The sequence below is a fragment of the Erpetoichthys calabaricus genome, chromosome 4 (assembly GCF_900747795.2).
Source record: "Erpetoichthys calabaricus chromosome 4, fErpCal1.3, whole genome shotgun sequence".
Taxonomy (NCBI): Eukaryota; Metazoa; Chordata; class Cladistia; order Polypteriformes; family Polypteridae; genus Erpetoichthys; species Erpetoichthys calabaricus.
In genome coordinates this window covers 299,336,360-299,357,432 of record NC_041397.2, presented here as the reverse complement: position 1 = coordinate 299,357,432, position 21,073 = coordinate 299,336,360, and the positions used below count along the sequence as shown (strand labels likewise).

Sequence of the window (21,073 nt, the reverse complement as noted above, 5' to 3'; positions counted from 1 at the left end):
AGTTCAGGATTGTCACCTGTATGTAGTGTCAATAGCACAATAAAGTTCTTTCTTGCATGTCTCCTCACAACAATTGACAATAATACATTTCAAGTAATAATTTTACTATTAGTGTTAAGGGAAAAAATACTGTCTCTAAAGTGATACTTTTATACTTTAAGTTAAAAAAGAAAAGTGGTTTACAATATATTAACTCTTTTAGGGCTAATTTTTTTTTTGTTTCTTTTCTCCCAGGGCTGAATATTTTTCCAAAAACTAACATTTTTTAAAAAAGAACACAAAGCAATTGTTTAACATATCAAATCAACAAAAAATATTTACTTTTGACAAATGTTACTGTCTTGCATGTTGTATGAGCCTGAATTCTCTATGATTTCACATACATATCACATACATTTTACACAGCAAAGTCTGATCTCGCTCAAAGCAGCCAATTTCAGTCATTGCCACATTGCACTCCTTACAATATGTGTTGTTTTGATGCCTATTTTTCAATTGTCTGTTGCTGCATTTTCTAACATATATTGTTAGTGTGTACTGTAGAGAGACAAGTCACCCATTTGCCATCGTGCCATGCCACTGCCACCAAGTTTTCTGCCTGCATGAAAACCGTATTGTCACCTCTTTTCATCTTCTGAAACTTTATGAACTTTATGTATGGCATTATAGCCTGGCTCACCCCATGGGATTTGCTTCTGTTTATTACAGAAGTGAATAAAACTTTGCAGCAGCACGTACCTAAGCCACCAGGGGACAAAACACGTTTGGACCAATGCTCCCTGAAGTTATATCACCAGTTCTGTCCCATCTCTATTTGTAATGCCACAGCGCGCTTCATCTCGTCTTTCGTTGTGGGTTTCCACTTTGAAAAACGAGAATGCGATGCAAACGCAGCCCGCGATTCAAAAAAAATCTCTGCCTACCTGTTTGTCTCGTCTGACAGTAGCTGAAAAGCAGCATCAGGAGAGAGCAGCCTGAAGTACAGCAGCTGGTGATCTGTCGTGTCCAAAAGCAAGCCATGCCGTCTTGTAAACTCCGGTAGCCACATCGGCTCTCAACGGATCAATGTATGTGTATTTATCCCATGCGAACCTTGCCGTAGATGCATCGGCTGCGCAGGCACTCAACTGGCAGCAGATCCGCTCGCGCGGCATCGGCTGGTGTCTGATCAGCTGATGCCTGCTTCTAACTCTCTTGCTCGATCTCCTGATCACTGCCAATAAAGTCCGATTCTGAAAAATCAAGAGTCCGACTCCGCGGTAATGCGCAAAACAACGTCTGCCAAGTGTTTTCTTTTCTGCACTTGCTTCGCTGCCTTTTCACATGTCGGTGCCATCTTGCCTTTGTTTACATTTCGCAACTCACGCACACGCAATGTTTATTTGCCGAGTCAACGAGTCTAGCATTCCTCCAAGCACAGAGGGAATGCCTGTGACGTGACAGTGAGATTTGTCGCCATTAACAGCTGATTGTCGCCCTTTATCCCTGGATGTCGACTTTTGTCGACATTCGCCTTCAACCCCTCCTGTCGACAAAAGTCGACATCCGCCCTAAAAGAGTTAAAATCCAAACTCATCAAGGTAGTAATAATAATAAGTTACATTTATTGAGTGCCTTTCACAAACCCAAGGTCGCTTTACATACAGAGTAAAAAAAAAAAAATTACACAGGTGACAAAAGTTCGTAGAAGAGGAAAGTTTTCAGTTGAGATTTAAAAGTGCAGAAGCAGGAGCAATCTCGAAGAGAGTTCCAGAGTTGAGGGGCTATAACACTAAAGGACCTGCCTCCCAAGGTGGAGAGTCTGGTGAGTGGGACAGTCAGGAGATGACTGCTTGAGGACCTGAAAGAGCAACAAGGAGTGTAAGGAGCTAGGAGCTGAGTAAGGTAGAAGGGGGCAAGATTATGTAGGGCTTTGAAGAAGAGAAGCAGAATCTTGAATTTAATCCTTGATGGAACCGGTAACCAGTGAAGCTGGGAGAGAACAGGGGAGCAAAACGCTTTGTGTGGGTGAGGACTCTAGCTGCAGAGTTCTGAATATACTGTAGCTTCTGTATAGATTTTGCAGGGAGGCCAATGAAGAGGGAATTACAGTAATCAATACGAGACATTATGAAACAATGAACCAGAGTTTAAGCATCAGACAAGGACAGAAATGGACGAAGATGGGCAATGTTACAGAGATGATAGAATGAAATTTTGGAAAGAGACCTAATGTGTAGCTCAAAGTTAAGTGATGAATCAAACAAAACACCAAGATTTCTGACAACAGGAGCAGGTTTGACAAGAGTACCATCAACAGAAATAGAGAAATTGGATGCCTTAGAAGTTGGGATTTTGAACCAACCAATATCACTTCAGTTTTATTGGCATTAAGTTTGAGAAAGTTATTTTCCAACCATAGCTTAAGATCAGTGATGCATTCAGTGAGTGTGCTGGGAGGTGAATCTGTAGGGGAGTCTGTACTAAGATATAACTGTATATCGTCTGCACAACAGTGGAATTTAAGGCCATGTCTGCGAATAATCTGACCCAAAGGAAGGATATAAAGTAGAAAAAGTAATGACCCAAGGACTGAACCCTGAGGGGACACCATGTGACACAGGTGAGGTGGAGGATTTATATAGGCCAAGTGTGACAAAATGTTGCCTATTAGAAAGTTATGATGTGAGCCATTGAAGGGCTAAGCCAGAGATGCCTACAGCAGAGAGATGTGACAGGAGGATTTCATGGTTAACAGTGACAAATGCTGCACTTAAGTCAAGGAGGAGAATATTAAGAGAACCGCAATCTGCAGACCGGAGATCATTGACTACACGGAGAAGAGCTGTCTTAATGCTGTGCTGTGTATTAAAGCCAGACTGAAAAGGCTCATAGAGTGTATTATCTAGACGAAAAGCATGGAGTTATGTAGCAACCACGTGTTCCATCACCTTAGCCAAAAAAGGGAAATTAGAGAGAGGCCTGTAACTGGAGAGAGAAGGAGGATCCAGGTCAGTTTTTTTAAGGATTGGGGTAACTGCATCAGTTTTGAGGGCAGTAGGAACAGAACCTGAAATGAAACATGCATTTACCAATGAGGCAATAAGAATACTATTATGGATGAGCATGTCTTAAGCAGAAGTGGGGGCAGGATCAAGCAGACAGGAGGTGGCATTAGACTTATTAATAAGTTCAAAGATGGCAAGAGAGTCAACAGGCGAGAAACAAGCAAGTCATGATAATGGAGATGGCAGATCACAATGAGTGAGTGACTGTGGTGTGGAGGGGAAACTATGATAGATTTGATCAATTTTGGTATCAAAGAAATGTAAGAAAGCCTAAACACTGTTCAGCTGTATTAGGGCATGCTGGAGGAGGGGGTTGGAGGAGTTTAACAACAGTTCTAAAAAGACCGTAAAGGTGTGACAAATGTAAGAGTACTGCCTCAATAAAAATTTAAGTCATTAAGCCATAACCTTTATTTTAGTCTATTAATACAGAAGTTAAAAAAAAAAATCTGATTATTGAATCAATAGATTTAACTAACTTTTAATGTTTATGAATTTTGCACATATACAATAATGCTGGTAAGCATTTGCATATAGTTTTGTTTGTTCTCCCTGTTTGTGTGTTTTTTGTTTTTTTGTTTTTTTTTTCTCCCACATACCAAAGAAGATGTAGAGTTTAGTTTAATTGGCAACAATAAATTGCTCCTGCTGCGAGTGTGCATCATTGTTTGTGTGTGTATGAAACTTGTTATTAATTGGTGTTAGTGCTGGACGGTATGACCAAAGTTCTATATGATGGTATTTTTCAAAATTATACCGGTTTCATGGTATTCAACAGTATTTTTTTTCCCATGCTATAGTGGATGTTAACCACATTTTCCACTGCAGTAGACTGGCTAAGAATAACCTATTCAACTGTCATGAGAATTGTACATTGTACAATAAAACCATTTAATGTGCACACAAGTATTAATACAGGTTTGCATGGCCCCATAAAGTGATAGTTTTCAAGGGGTTGGCACTAATGAAGAGAAGGAATCACATTGCATGACAGTTGCAGTCAAAATATAGAACCTTTTTATTGAACACATTTTGCAAACAACTTAAAATATAATTTTTGACAACATATTTTCAACCATTCAGAGAGGCATTTAGACTTAGTAAAATATCCAGAGGTGTTTGTCAAAAGTTGTATTGCACTGAACCTGTCTTAGAAAAGGAATAAATAGTAAATATTTTTTGAAAACCAGCTAGACTTTCTGTTAATGTTAACAATCTCTGTCCACTGACACGTTAAAGTGACGTTTTAAACAACTTTACCATCATTAAACTGCATAATATTTAAACTAATAAATAATAACAATAAAATAAGTAATAGTGCAACTTCCAGTAATATTACTATTACTTCAAGACTTCAAGCCCAGGTACATTACACAGTATTCACCAAAAAAAAAAAAAAAAACAACTTGGTGATGACATCCTTACCAACTGATCCATCATATTACAAATTGCATTAATATGGACCTTGCTTCAAGCTAAGTTATACATAATAAAACTGCAACTTGTTATAATGCTATTTATGGTATAGCAGTTCTGCTGCTTCAAAAAAAATATGGTCAGTTTTTAAATCCAGTTAGCCGTGTCCATCTCCGTGGGTGCGATTGCACAACCGCGGGGAGTTGAAGAGGTAATTGGGGCGAGTCGCACATCGTTCTCAATTGCTTCCTCGGCTTCCTAAGGCATGTGATTAAGGCGCTGCGTCCACGGACATGTATATTTATGGGCCAGCAGGATAGTGGGAAGGAAAAAAGAACAGAAGGAGGTTAAATAAGGGAAAAGGCGGTCCTGGGAGACGAACCAGACACCAAGAAGGAGAAGGCAGCACGAGCTAGGGCTCCGTGAGGGGAGAGCAGGCTGAGCCGCACTAGGGGCTGGTTCGCCCCACTGACTAAGCGTGTAGAGTGGGGCGGGCGAGATGTAAGGCAATAATAATAATAATTCATTTTATTTATAAGGCACTTTACATTAGTAGTAAATCTCAAAGTGCTGCATAAAAATATTTAACAAAGACAAAACAAGATAAAATGAGATTAAACAACAATAAATAGTGTCATTCTTGTTAATATGCTTTCCTAAATGAAATAAAATTCTTTAGCTGTTTTTTTAAAATAGCCCACAATCTGCTGTGTTCTCAAGTTCTGTGGTAGGGCATTCCAGAGTTGTGGAGCAGCAACTGCAAAGGCCTCCCAATGGATCTGAGGAGCGACTGAGTGAACGCGAAGGAAGATGGGAGGTGTGCCGACCTTGGACGGACTGGCTGCTTGGTGTGGCAGCAGCCAAGCCGGGGGTCAGCAGAAAAGAGTTAGTGCTGCAGAGTCTCCACCGGCAACACCAGCGATGGGTGAGCCGGGGAGACAGAAGGTCATGGGCTGCAATCGGGTGAGGAGTGAGACTGCATTTAAGTCTATTTTGATGGATTTATTTATTATAGATTTTATCCCCACATTTCACTGGTTTTATGGATTTGCTATTTATTTGGGTACTGTATTTTAACACCGCACAATGGACACTTGGTTTTACTTTTGACTGTTTTTAATAAAAGCACTTGAGCACTTTCCACCATCCCCTGGCTTCAATGAGATTTGTCAGCTCATTTTGGTCATAACTATTGACGGTGTTGGTTCAACAGACTCCTATGTAGGAAGAGGGAGTCTGTAGGGGACTGACATCGTCACACTATTACACAGTACCCACGTACATTACACAGTATTCAAGTATTGGGGGAAAAAAGAAAAAAAAAGTGCTACTTGGCTTGCAGTATTATCCAATACTATAGAAACATCAGTCGCACATTTTAAAATAATAATGGTCCACATCCGACCTTTTAAAACCAAAGTATCTCTAGACAACAGACATGACTCCCTTATTTGGCAAACGTTCTTCTGTGTCATCATGTTCAACTTTATCGTCTGCTACAGCTTCAGTTTCAGAATGTTCTTTGTCCATTTTCACAGCGCAATACCTCCACTAACGCATGTACTCCATTGCATGTGTATTTAGCTGTGTAGCAGTGAAAAAGGTCCCCCCTTAAACAGTTTCCCGCTGCATCACATTACGAACGTTGTTTAGGGTATTTAAACTATTGTTGCGGTATAAGAAAAACCCATATCCTAACAAAAATAAAAAAACGTTTTCAGTATGAACAGGTATACCTCCCAGCACTAATTGGTGTCATGTCTAGTGTTGTCCCTGATTACTACACAGCACTTTTGGGGTAGGCTTCCTTTGACCCTGAATAAATAAACATCCTAGTTCAATTTTTCTCATGTTTGTCATATTTTGGTTGGTTACCTTATATTATAGTTGGATTAAGACACCCCTTTACATGGCAGTATGAAGAATTTTATTTATTTTTTAATCCCACTGTTTCTTTCCCGAATCCGCAAATATATTACACAGGGTTCTAAACCTACCTGCCTTCTTGCTGTTGTATGCTATTACTTTTAAACTTCCGCTGCAGTAAGCAGAGAAAAGGTCTCTTATTTTATTTGACAGTTGAACTGACTGCCTTTTTTTTTTCTTTCCCTTTGCTATTTTAGTGTCTTTAAAATGTCCATATTTAGAAATTCACTTAGTTTTTTTTTTTTTATATTGTCACTTTTCATATATAAATTGAGGAGTCATGTGCTTTAGTGCATTCTTGTCAGGATCAGCTTTTAAGAATGTTTCACCTCTGTTTGTTTTAAAGAGAACAAAAGTGGTTTGGATGAGCTGGGATTGAAATTTTCACTGCATACCACCATCTGTGACGAATGCAGCATACCCTAATTGTGGCTGGCCTTTCCTAAATGTTTAATTCCCTATTAGATTTTTTTTTTGGTGACACTGATCATTAAAACAGTCTACATTTTCCAGTTATGCCATGTAGCAGTTGAAATTGTGAACAGAAGTAAAGTTTAAAAAAATCATTTAACTTTGCATGTTACTTGGATAAGGTAACATTTTATAATTAGCATTTTACCAGCATTTGTTCTTTATTAGCTTTATTAGCATTTGTACATTATGATGGAAACTGCACATTTCAGCTCCAAAACAGAATTTAAATTTAATTGGGTGTGCATCCCTGTGTGTACAAGAAAGAGAAAATTATCGTTGTTTTAAATGTTTTTGTGGGAATTCTACAGCTTAAAAGTGTGTGTGTGTATAAAATGACGAGAGATCTTTCATGATTTGTGTTGATTTTAGCCTTTAAGTCAACAACAGCTGAAGTTTCAGAAAAGGTATGTAGCCTTTTGAAATCACCCATATAATTGTAAAGGAGACAGGTGAAGCTTAATCCCATGCAGAAAAAAGTGATAACACAAAATTTGGAGATTAACATAATCCATATCAGTAAAATTAAGTCAAAATAGTATTATCTTTACATAATTGCCAATTTGTATTCTCAAATAATGAATGAAAAGATGACATCCAGTCTCAAGAAGCTTAGCAAGAGAGGAATTTTCAATCAAGAGAACAAGCCCAAATATACTGCAAAGATTGCACATAAAAATGAAAAGTTTAGTATAGCGAAGTATATCTCCTGATTTGAATTCAACAGAGCACCTTTGGGGTCTTATTAAAGTGGAAGGTTGAGGAACAAAAGACCAGCTGAAAAGAATCATCTTATGAAGAGTGGCAAAAATCTCTGGTTATTTGCAAGACTGGCATTATCCATGCCCAGAGAGAGCAAATCTGTCATCACACATTCCTTTTTTTTTTTTTTTTTTTAAACAAAATGCTGTCATATAATACATTATATATGTGTGAGTGTACCATTTATATAATTAATAATGACAGTAAATGGCTAATAAGATGAATTCAAATAAATATAAAAATATGCAAATGGAACATAAATATAAAATAGTGGCAGTCAACATCTGTAAAGTGTGTCTTGTTTGGGAAAGGGGGAAAAAAAACACTGGAAACCCATGTGGAGTGAACTTAAATTAATTGTTTCAAATTGGAAAAATTGACTTTTTTTTTTTTTATTTGAATTGCAATCTAATTATCAGGTGGTTGGTTACCTACCAGATAACTCTTGTGGTTGGCTGGCCAGTCGGCAAACATCCACCATGTCCTCTCAGTTGCAAGAAGCAGATCATAGATATGTGGTACAATATTTGCCAAATAATAAAAACAGCATACAAAACGTGTTTTGCCCTTTACAAGTAGTTGTACACAATTTGTGTAATAAAGCATGTTGATATCTTTACAAGTTCATCTTTATCTCTGCAAGTTATGGGAGGCACTCTAAAGTCCCTACAACAGCATTCATTTCTCTTGCACATTTTTATACAAATGATGTAGCTCAAAGTGCTTTATGAGATGGTAATTACAAGGAAAGAAAAAAATAATTAAAATTATTTAAGAATAACATTGAGTATATTGTATACAAAAACTAAATAAAGAACACTTAGATATTTAATTAAGAGAAGCAGAGTCTTTAAATAAAGTCCTTATAAAGTTTCTGTGAGACTATCCAGGAAAGAAGGATATCAGCAATGAGGAAAGATTGCAGAAGCTAATACAAGTATGGATAAAGAGTAACATGTCAAAAACTAGGTAGTTACGTTACATGGTATACTTTAGAACAATTGCACGGATGGAATCTGGTACATGCGCAAGCTTCCTAGCATTATATTTCAAAGTTCTAGCTTTGCACTTAGTACTGCAGGATGGGCACAAACTCTGCCTCACCTTGAACTAGATAAGTGGATTAGAAAACAGATAGCTGGGCTTTTTGATTTTTAAAAATTCTGTTATTTGGAAATGTGTGAATAGTCTGTGTTTAACTGAAAGACATCCTTGAATGTTGTTTAATTAGTGGATTCTAGAACTTGTACTGTAATGTTGCTGTTTGTCAGCATTAAATGTGCCATCTTCCAATGTAAAGTAAACCTGTACATTTCTTAGTGGATTGGTCAACTATTATGCTGAACATAGACTTCTAGTCATTATGTCTATCATGGTGATGAATCTTTCTTAAACTTTTCACATTCTTCATCTGTGTAGGTCACTGAGCTTCACTTCCTTGTATAACCTGCTGCGTTCACGACTCTGCCCTTACTTCTATCTTTGTACTTACCAATTTACTGTGCTGTTCAGATCAGCTGGTTTAGCAGACAGTAAGGCCATTACTGCCTTGCTTTCTCCAACAACCCGTGGACTTCGTGAAGCTATGAAAAATGAGGGTGAGTAATCATAGAATAAATTAGTTTAGCTATATCAAAGAATTTACTTTTTTCATGTCTAGGTTGATCACTCACATTGCTGTTGGGGGGGTGAAAAGTGCTGTTTATAACAATCTTATGACCTTTAAAATACATGTTTATTCCCAAATACATAACTAATTAGAAATTGTTTGATTGCAAATTGATCATGAATTGACACACAGAACTGAAGTGTAGTTCTGAATCGGAAGATTTGCTGTTTGTTGACAAATCTAATAAACTATCTTTATGATACTTTTCTTGTGTTATGGGGCAAACCTTATAGTACCCTTTTAAATTTATGGGTGAATTGAGACTTTTTTGCCATCCTTTACTGAACATTTTAGCCAAAAGGACCAGTTGTAATTCAGCTTAACTATAAAGTACCCCTTTCATTGTACCCTTATACTGTATTTGTTTAGTCAAGATCAAATGCTTATTGTAATAATGTGGCTCTTATAGCTTGTATGCACTCTTGGAAATTAGATTGTTTTCAGTGTTTCAATGAGTTGTTGTTTTTTCTTTGTCTTCCAGGTATTGAGTTTTCACTGCCATTATTGGAGGAAAGCCGGAAGCGTAAAAATGTAAATAGTTCTGAGGTGGTCAGTGAAGGAGGTCTTGACACAGAAACTGAGGAAGGAAAATTGTGAGTTGGGCATTTTATATTTTAGAAATGCTACATCTGATTGTTTTGTCCTCCTGTGTCAGAGGCAGACTATTCTTTTTCAGGAGAAATAAATTCACTAATGTCGTTTGGTAGCAGTAGCTGGTCTGTTTCCGTGTGTGTGTGTGTGTGTGGTATAGCTTGGTTGAACAATGGCAGACGAGATAACGTACACAGAGAGAAAATTCCATATTTAAGACGGTTTTCACACAAATGTATACTTTTTCAGAGCTAGTAAATGTTGAATTATAGGAGTTACCAGTGGGCCTGTGTTCATGTTGCAGTTTGCAGTTGTTTTTAACCCCTTCACCGCCCTCTGCCGGATATATCCGGCACCGCTGTTTTAATGCTAACGCCATACTGCCGGAATTATCCGGCACATTTGCCTGTGGTTATATGAATGCCTGGCAAGTAGTATAACTGACGGTTTGGCGTGGGTATTATTACTACGTTGTATTTCGACAAGTCTGTGGTTGTTTTGGCCGGTCATGTGACGTGATTCGCATGTAACAGCTGTGAATATGGCGAAACGTAAACTGACTTCAAGTGAGGCTTTGCAGGCGATTTTGGACAGTTCTGATCATGATTGTAGCAGTTCTGAAGAAGATTTTAGTGACAGTGATGAGCAGCAACGTGCGCTGCATGATACTGTGAATGAAGACGCATCGGATGACGGCGCTGAGTGGGTGTATCCCCAGCATCTCAGCTGGGCTGCTGCCCGTGGTGAACTACCTTTTCTGCATTCGTTTGAGGGAACGTGTGGCTTTATTGTTGATGTAAACAATTACACTGCTGAGCAGTTTTATGAGCTGTTTGTGTCACCTGATTTGATTAGACATTTTGTTCATCAGACAAATCTGTATGCAGCACAGTTTATTGAGAAAAATCCCAATTTACCTCCACATTCCCGTGTTCGTGCTTGGTTTGACACTGATGAAAACGAAATGAAAAAATTCAGTGGGATTTTGATGTTGATGGGAATAATCAGAAAACCAGATATTGAGATGTACTGGTCTACAGATCCTATGTATGCAACACCTATTTTTGCAGCTGTCATGACACGTAACCGATTCTCTTTGCTGCTGAAATTCTTTCATTTGAATGACAACAGAAACGAGCCAGATAAGAAAGATCCAAACCGCGACCGCTTGTTCAAGCTACGTCCTTTGATTGATCATTTATTTGAAGCATTTCAGTTGCCCTACATGCCAGGACCGTCAGTTGCAGTTGATGAAAGTTTATTGTCGTGGAAGGGCCGCTTACAGTTTCGACAGTATCTACCATTGAAAAGGGCACGGTTTGGTATCAAGATGTTTTGCTTAGCTGAGAATTCAGGTTACATTTATAGATTTCGTGTATACACTGGCAACTTGCACAACATTTAGTGGTCAATACTGCTTGAATAAATGTAAAAAATGTAAAAAAAATGTAAAAAAGTAAAAAAACAAAAATTGTTCAGATTTCGCCTGGCTTGGGGAATATTTAGGGAGTTGGCGGTTAAAGGGTTAAACTGAGATGGCTCAGTCAACAATTGTGAAAACAGCCTAATGCTACGGGGGTTAGGGGGAACACCTCTAATTGTTTTGTTGTTATTCCTCCTTTTCAGCTGCATGAACACGTTTTTAGTCTTTACTAGTCTTTAGTCACATTTTAGTTAACTATTATTACATGTAAGTGGGACATTTTGGATTTTTTTGTTTAAAACTAAATATTTAATCATTGCATTATTTGAAAAACAGTGTTCAACTCTCCTCCTCATTATAATTTAAATTGCAAAATTTAAACACATTAATAAAGGAAAGTTTTTAAATTACAAAGTCAGCTTTGTGTATGCTCATTGGGCACAGATGTTTGTAAATATTTGTGTGTGTGTATGTGTATATGTATATATATAAATGTATGTGTATGCTTATATGTGTTATGGCCACCAGGGGGCATTCTGCTCCCCAAACACAACAGACACAGGCTCAAGTCCCAGCACAACACAGGTTTTATTCAACTGTGGGAAACATTTCCCAGGCTTCCCACCAATGTAGTACAGCACAATATTCATAGTCCACAGCACTTTATTCTCTTCTTCTCTCTGTCTCTCTTTCCACCTCCACTCCTCATGGCAAGCTTTGTCTCCCTTCCTCCCAACTGTGGCTCCCCAAATGGAGTGAGGCAGCTTCCTTTTCTAGGGCACCCAGAAGTGCCAGGTGTCCTGTGATATCCTTCTAGGTGTACTTCCAGGTGTGGCGGCAGCTCTACAGAGGAGGGCTCAGCCATTCCCCATGTGCTCCCTGCCAGTGGCCACAGGCCCCAGCAGGGCTGAGCTTCTATGCTCCAAGCCAGGGGGACTGCCCTTTGTCACAAGCTCCTTCCCCCTTATATTTAGATACATATGTACAGTATGTAGAGATTGAGAGAGACGGAGAGATAAATAATGGTGTATGGTTGTGTTTTTGTAACTGGTTCTCTACTGTAGAGCAGTACTCATTGCCCCAAAAATTGACTTGAATTTGGAAGTACAAAATCGCCTTATAGACAAATTACTGAATTTTTAGCAACAGCAGAGGGGATTCTCTCATAAATTACCAGTAGGAATAAAAAGACCAATCCAAGCTGAATGAAAAAACCCTTTGGAGCAAAAATGCAAAACCTGCAGAGTGAAGTTGGTCATCTAACTGGGCATGAATGCAGGTGTCTCACAGCCATTCAGTTGAACTCATCTGCAAGTGTGGCACTTTTGTCCTTTATTGGTAACACAAACATACGATGATGAAGTTAATACTAACCATAAGATCGATCTTTTCTCTGCCTGTTGAGGGCACGTTTGTATCTTGTATGTTCAAGAGTATGTACAGTATTGATTTTCCCACATGACAGATTTTTTTTTATTTAATTCAGCAATAATCTTTTTGTGGCAAAATTTAGTAACCCACTTAAAGTTCTTACTTAATTTATATCTAATCTTATATTTCTATTTTTTATTCTTTTATAGTTCAGAAATGGTATGCAGCAAAAGCCTTGTGTCTCTTCATAGAAAGAACAATCCCAATCAGTTTCACACAGTGAATTGTATAGATTTTAAATTAAAGAAGATACATGAGTGTCGGTATCAGATATGTACCCAGAGTTCAGTTATCAGAATCGGTATCTGTAAAGGAGAAATGGGGTCGGTGCTTCCCTAACTCCTGCTCCTTTTGTTGTTGCCAATATTGATCTTTTTTTTTTTTTTTTTTAGAAAATTATTGATTAGTTAGGTTTTTCGATATGCACGTGTTGAAGTCAAGCAAAATGACACCTTTTGTTGTCTGACTGAACAGATTACAACAACGTGCAAGCTTTCGAACCGATGTATATAGTGATCTCTCGATATATTGCGCTTCGCCTTTCGCGGCTTCACTCCATCGCGGATTTTATATGTAAGCATATTTAAATATATATCGCAGATTTTTTGCTGGTTGGCGGATTTCTGCGGACAATGTGTCTTTTAATTTCTGGTACATGCTTCCTCAGTTGGTTTGCCCAGTTGATTTCATACAAGGGACGCTATTGGCAGATGGCTGAGAAGCTAGATTGCTTACTTTTCTCTCTGTCTTGCTATCTTTTGTGCAGCTGCTTCCTGAAACGACATGCTGCACAGTGCTTCGCATACTTAAAAGCTCGAAGGGCACGTATTGATTTTTGACTGAAAAACAAACTCTCTCTCTCTCTCTCCCTCTCTCCCTGCTCCTGACGGAGGGGGTGTGAGCTGCCGCCTTCAACAGCTTTGTGCCGCGGTGCTTCGCATACTTAAAAGCCAAACAGCCCTATTGATTTGTTTGCTAGAGATTGTTTTCTCTATCTATGTGACATTCTGTGCTCCTGACACGCACTCCTTTGAAGAGGAAGATATGTTTGCATTCTTTTAATTGTGAGACAGAACTGTCATCTCTGTCTTGTCATGGAGCACAGTTTAAATTTTTGAAAAAGAGACAAATGTTTGTTTGCAGTGTTTGAATAACGTTCCTGTCTCTCTACAACCTCCTGTGTTTCTGCGCAAATCTGTGACCCAAGCATGACAATATAAAAATAACCATATAAACATATGGTTTCTACTTCGCGGATTTTCACCTTTCGCGGGGGGGGGGTCTGGAACGCAACCCCCGCGATGGAGGAGGGATTACTGTACATCTGAACTGACCACAGTTCGGTGAAAAATAAAACAAAAAAAGCACAGGAATTCAGAGAGGATAAGTCTTCACACTGCCATAGGAAAAGAAATCAAGAGCTACTTGATAATATGTGAAAAATGGTTTTTTTTTGTTTCAGGGTTCACATGGACAGTGAGGAGGATGAGGATGATGATGATGATGATGGTGGTTTGTCTTGGCTTGCAGAAATGGGTGTTCAAGATGACATCAGGAAACCAGATACAATGTCAATCAAGCTGTATCCTACACTTATGCCATGATTAGGTTCATTACTTTTATATGTGGTGTTTTTCCAAATATCAGGCAATTATTTTTTTAATTTGTTTATTTTGCAACTGCTGCAATAAACAGCTTTTTTTTCCTCCCAGTATTGTTATCCAGCGGTAGCCTCATTTTTCTTTCTATTAAAGTACCCTATGGTGGTTATCCTTTTTGGTCATCAAACAATGTCTCTTGATAAAATACAGTGCATGTTCCTTGACCACCTTCAACAGCCGTAAGGAACGCAGTGAAGTTCGTTTGGACCATAGGCCTGAGTCGGTGGCTCTGGTAGAAGGAGGCAACACCTTTACATTGCTCAACTTCCTTATAAACTTGAAAAGCCTAGTTGCAGTGGCTGGACCACAGGCAGGCCTTCCCCCAACTCTTCTGTCCCCCACAGCTTTTAGAGGAGCTTCAATGCAGACACTAAAGGTATGGATGTACATGTCATTGGCTGGTATTTATCATTGGTAAGAAGTTGACTGTCTTCATCAAGCATTTGGAGGTGAATATATTTCCTAAATTAAAGGGTGGCTTGTTTAAAACTCTGTAAGTGGATACTGTGATAACTAATAAAACGTCATAATAAAACAGAAGTATATACCTAATACTAATAAGGTAGCCAAGATCTGATGATTGTACCAAGATATTTCTTTGAAATGTGTTACTAAAAAGCATATTTTCCAAATGTATCATGAAAGATATATCCACATAAGTTACATTTTATGAATTTAACATTGTAGGAGTCTTTTAATGAATACTAGTGGTGATCTATTAAAAGAAACACTACAAACAAACAAGTTCCATTTTTCCACATCATCCCATGAACAGTACACTTTTTATAATGCTCATGAGAATTTTCAATGTCATTTAAATAATATATTTTGTCTTGCTCATGCACCTGCTCTTCTGTAGTTGATTGGATGTCTTTGTCATTGGCATAGCACATTCTTCGAAGGAAGTATTTCAACTTGCAGGACAGGTGGTAGTGTCGAGGGCTTGGTCAACAATACAGTTTTGCAGAGTAAACTGTATACTGTGAGCAAGGGCATTATTGTGAAGCAGAAATGAGAATGTAAAACAGCTTTCTTTGCCAATTTTCCCAGATTGACTGCCAAAGATACCAAAGCAAACCAGAACATGATCGTCTGATTATTTGGGACTATTGAAGCATGTAATGTTTCATGAAATGTATTTGCTCAAGCTTGTCCTTGAAACACTGCATGTGATAATGCTTCATTTCAGGAGTCAACATTTAAACCACACAGTAATAATATTTCTTTAGTTCTCTTTATTTCACACTCTGAGTCACAGTAAGTAGAGATTCAAAGAGCATAACTTATTGCCGCAAAGCTCATTTGAACCCTGATTAAAAGTTAGGAGGGGTTTTTTATAATTCAGCATCTCGTGATTAATAAGACAGAAAAACATCCTTATCATCTAAGTAGAGTTAAACAATATGTCTGTTGAGCTAAGCATTATCTGTGTTCTCAAAACTGAGCACAGGAGAGACGCCTTGCACGAACTACATGTACTCCCTGCAGCCTTGTGACCTTGTCCCTGAGACATTCACTTTGAGAAAGGAAAAAACAAGAAACAGCTTAGATTGTGTTCATGTGGACACTATTTCTCCTGAATCCTGGAATAACACATTTTTGTTAGTTCATAAGCCAAGCTTCTCTCACTGGCAAGTTACAAAGTAGTTGTTATAAAATTCTAATTTACTAAACACACAAGATACATGGTGCTGAGGAGAACATTCTTCTTCTACAATAAACAGTAGTAAGATGTTTTTCCTGTCACTAATGTCGAAGGCCAACCAGAAATTGTGTAATTTTCAAGAGATGTCCTGCTGTGATAAAAAATCTATAGGCCATCTTTTGACTGTGGCATATACAAGGGACTATTCATGATGCACATTGCCTACACAAAAAAAAAATACAGGTTGAGTATCTCTAATCCGAAATGCCTGGTGGCAGATGTATTTCTAATCATCTATTTTTGTGGAATCTTTTCATATTTTGCATCTGCCTAAAAGAGCAGCCCTCGAGTCTTCCAGTCCATGCACTTTGAAACGTGAGCGTTTCAAGGAGAGTGAAAAAGAAAATTGGGCAAAAGACATGACACTGTGAGAAAATTAAAGGCGAAAATACATGTTATAAAGTAACTGAACTTTATGATTAATTTGAACATTGTAATGAACACAGCAACAAAAGAGATGGACATAAACATGTAGATCACTGCAGGTATTTGGGCTCCATGCATTTCAGATGTGCTTGTATGGTTTGTCATTTTGATTACTGCACTGCTATATGGCATAACAGCAGCAGATAGAGTTTAGATAAGTATTGTGGGCTTTGTACTTGCTGTGCATTAAAGTGCTAAAGGTATATTCTGGCATGGCATGTTTGCATTTCTAATTAGACAATGTTGACTTCCTTTAGTTATTCCTTTTTTTACCCCCCTTTTGACCCCCATTTACTTCAAATGCATATTTTGCAATTCATATTTTAATGTATACAGCTGCCAATTCTTCTAACCTTTCCTTGACTCCTACACTATAGCTGAAACTGAACAACAGTGGTTTCAGTTTCATATTTTGGAGCACGTCTTATTTTGGAATTTTTGAATTAGGCATGCACGATCTGTATAATCCAAAGACATGTTGTTTTCTAGTCCTGGAAATAAAGTGATGGCATATTATTGAAATTTTGTGTTTTTTTTTTTTTTTTGCATCCATGTTGAGTTGAGTGAAACCGGAAACGTGTACTATAAGCCAGAAATCTTTGAAACTTGTAATTCACATTTTACTTCACAGGTGCTAATCTTCGACTTGTCTGGCTACTTTGGAATACCTTGTTCGCATTCATTCCCTCCTACGTCTACACATTTGTGTTAAATGGATTATTATCTAGACTGTTAGGAAGTGATAATTATTGTTATGCGGTTGCTCCTACAGATCAAATTTTATGAAAGTAACATTTTTATGTCATTACAGTATTTACTTATAGACTTGAGCTGTTGCAGCATGTGATAATAATTAACTTTGTGAAGACATCTGATGAAAAGATTTGTGAAATATTTTACAGTTTTCATTTTTGTGTGAGAGTCAGATTAGGACTTACAACCCTGTAAACTTGCTTCTTTTTTTAAACTTTTATCTGCATTTACTTTCCTACACCTATAGGCACGCAGTGTGAATGTGAAGACACGGGTCCGAAGAGGCTTGAAAGACTTGTTCAGCCTTGAAGTCACCGGCCCCATCATGCCCCATTCTCTTCATGCACTGACGTTGCTTCTGCGCTCAGCCCAGAAAGGGGCATTCTCTGCAGTCTTCAACACCCACAGCCCAACTGCAATCTTTAACACAGCTTCCCGCACGGAGAGCACCAGTTCCAAGGTGACTATCTGTTTTTCTCTTAATTTTTTTGAATGTGTTGAAACACGATTTTGAATTGAAGTTTAAATCACTGTTTCTGCCTTATCTGATTAGGCAGTGTGGCATTCCCTATGGGTATGTTATTTAGTTATAGATCACAGGTTATATATCAAGGTTACAACAGGGAAAATCTTTGTCTTCCTGTTTAACCCTAAGGGAGTGAGTTAGTTTGTCAGAGAATTTAATTGATTTATAGATATTCAGCATGTTCATATTACTTTACACTCAATTGCTGTTCATCCAGTATCTTTCTCATTTAGCTGTATTGGTTCAGACTTGCACACTCAGTAAACAGTTTGAGTGCAGTAATGCTTTAATGTTACAGGGGGTAACTGCATTGATGAGAATAAAATTAGAAGACAGAAGGGAGCACGGAAAAGAACAGTAATTGGTATACTTAGAAGTATCACTCTACATATTAACAAATTAAGGGGTGTGTCCTAGGTTAGGAATCTCTCAGGGTGACACTGCCACTCTCTCTCAAGTACCCTAAGATTTGCATTAACCAGCTGCCAGTTTGACTCTTAGCCTGTGAGTTGACCTTCCTGTGAAGCAGCTCTCTCTCTTAGCCTGACTGCAAGTGCTGCCTGCTACAGTTGCTCGTTTGGACTGCCGATTTTGGTATGGCTTTGCACTTTGTTCTAAAGGCACAATATCTGCACAACAAGAATTTCTTTTTTAGTTTCAGTTGCTTGTTATTGTGAGCATTCCATTTAAACATTATGTTATAAACACGGTGACGAGCATTTTAATTACCTGATGTTCTTTGGTCATTTTTCATTTTTTTTAAATTCAGCCAGATGTACATCTTAATTAATAGGTTGCCATTATACAGTATGAACACATTCGTAATTCATCAAAAATTCTGTGAAGAAGGCTCTGTGGAACTGTTCATACGCTGATCTTGCTGTTGCGCTCGGGTTCAGAAGGGTGCATTCTCTGCAGTCTTCAACACCTCACAGCCTACAAAATGGAAGTGATGTCGGTCATATTTTCCCTGTAAAACACTTCTGTAAACATGCTCAGAAAACACCCTAAAAAGCCTGAAAAACGCAAAACGCTGGAAATTGACAGTGCTCAAGTGTGAATGGGCCCTTATACTTAAGACTTGCATGCCTTTTTTTAACATTGTAAGTAGTAAGTTTTACTGAGCAGCACAATCGGAACATTTGGCAACCTAAGCTACTAGTAGAAATTGTTTCTTTTTAAAAATGGTTAACTTCCCAGCAGCAGCTCTTCGGCAGGTGGATAGTTTGCAGCTTAGCCACATGTAACTAGAGCTGTCTTTCAGTTTGGATTAATTATGCCATCTGTGCAGAATTACAAAAAAAATACAGCTTAGTGAGTTGGCCTGTTTGCTTATTGAAAGTTATTTATTTACAATTTAATGATTGGGGAAAATACCCAAAAACTCTTTATAAAGCTGAAGTATGATTACTTTTGTTGTTCAGTTTTGACAACCGCTGATAAGTAGTTTTCTTTCAGATCCAAGAGATGACAGTTGAAAAGTTAAGGTCACTGGCCCTGGCATAAATATCTGGCTAAGGGTCAAAACGCAACTCTGTCCAAAATAAATAAAATTAACAAGTGCGTTTTACAGACTAGTCTGGCACATTTAGCTAGCATATATACTGAGGGGCGGAGTGGTAACTCTGAGGCTAGGGATTTGCACTGGCAATCGGAAGGTTGCCGGTTCAAATCCCGTAAAACACCAAAAGTGACTATTTTGTTGGGCCCTTGAGCAAGACCCTTAACCTGCAGTTGCTCCATCCTTGGAATGATGTTAATCTGTATCCAGCCCTGCATGTAGGCCCTCCAACTTGCAGGGAAAAATCTGGGGGTTGGTGGCAGAATTGGCAATCCAGCCACCATTTAAAAAAAAAAAACAAACAAAAACCTCACACTGGTTTTATTCCATCTGAACTGGTGTGGTGCTGAGGTGTCACCTGCCACGTGGCTGCACTCTGGTCCTAATCTGATATTCTGAGTTGGTATGTCATGTGGTGGGTGCGGCAATGCGCTGTATCAGTGCCTGCTCCTAACCTCTCATTTATACTGAAACATTATTTTAGTTCAGTGTACTCAAGAGTAATCCTAGTGACAAATGACAAGCACATTTAGCAGATAATTTAATATTTTGGCTCAAACTTTCATTCCAGCATGAATTTCTCAAGTCAACCAGCTTCGTAACACTAAAAGGACTATTGTTGAATAGCTAATTAAGTTTAAGTGGGTTACTTACAGCATTGTTGGCTTGTCTGTTGCTGTATTTCAGTGTGCTTCCTCTTTAGGTGCCCAAATTCAACTAGTACTGTTGTGCAACACCATCCGTGATTTACATAATCTTCTTCTTAGGGGTTGCCACAGCGGATCATCTTCCATTTATTTCTGTCCTGTGCATCTTACTCTGTTACTCTCTTTACTTTCCTCCTGCCTCCAGACACGTCTCCCCCCTCTTCTTCTCCTTCTTCTTTGGCCAACAGTAGCCCAATTTCCGCCAGCACCCCTTTGGCTAACAGAACTGGTGGCGGTCGCTGTTAACCCGGGGCTCGACCGATCCGGCATGGAAATTTGTATTGTTGTCCGCATATTGCTTTGGCAAAATTTTACACCGGATGCCCTTCCTGATGTAACCCTCCCCATTTATCTGGGCTTGGGATTGGCACAAAGAAACACACTGGTTTGTGCATCCCCTGTGGCTGGGTTCTGTGATTTACACAATGAATAACCATTTTCCCTGATCTTCAATTGAAATACTCCCACACAGGACAATTTCATCTAATATTTGGAGGAAGCTTCTTCTGCTGAATTTGGTGCAGCTGCTGTCGTAAGGGACTTGTCACAATCAACTTTCATATGGTGTTCAGAAGCCATTAAGAAGGCTATCAGAATGTTAGGATATATATTGTGATGTTTACAGTACAAGTCAAAAGAGGCTATACCCAAGTTTTTATAACACATTAGTAAGGCCTCACCTGGAGTATTGTGGGCAGTTTTAGTCTCTGGCCCATAAAAGTGCAAGACAAAGTTCAGAAAAAAAGCAACTAGGCTGATTCCAGGACTGCTGGGGATACATTATGAGCAAAGATCAAAAGAGCTGAGCCTTTTCAGTTTAAACCAATGGAGATTAATAGGAGATGTGATTGGAGTATTAAAATCATGAATGGAATTAGTACAGTGGATTGAGATGTTTATTTCAAAATGAGTTCAACTGGAACAAGGTCATTGTTAGTAACTGGTTAAGGATACACTTCGCATGCACATTAGGATGTTTTTCTTCACACAGATAACGA

At 38.5% G+C, this 21,073-nt stretch overlaps 1 protein-coding gene across 1 annotated transcript in view; it reads left to right on the top strand.

Moving 5' to 3' along the window:
- Positions 1-21,073, top strand: part of LOC114650966 (DNA replication fork stabilization factor DONSON) — a 32,320-nt gene that overhangs the window by 8,820 nt on the left and 2,427 nt on the right. The window contains exons 4-8 of the mRNA XM_028800920.2: positions 9,042-9,220; positions 9,773-9,884; positions 14,199-14,318; positions 14,575-14,773; positions 17,529-17,741. Coding sequence (XP_028656753.2) covers positions 9,042-9,220; positions 9,773-9,884; positions 14,199-14,318; positions 14,575-14,773; positions 17,529-17,741 — 823 coding nt within the window. The remainder of the gene's footprint in view (positions 1-9,041; positions 9,221-9,772; positions 9,885-14,198; positions 14,319-14,574; positions 14,774-17,528; positions 17,742-21,073) is intronic.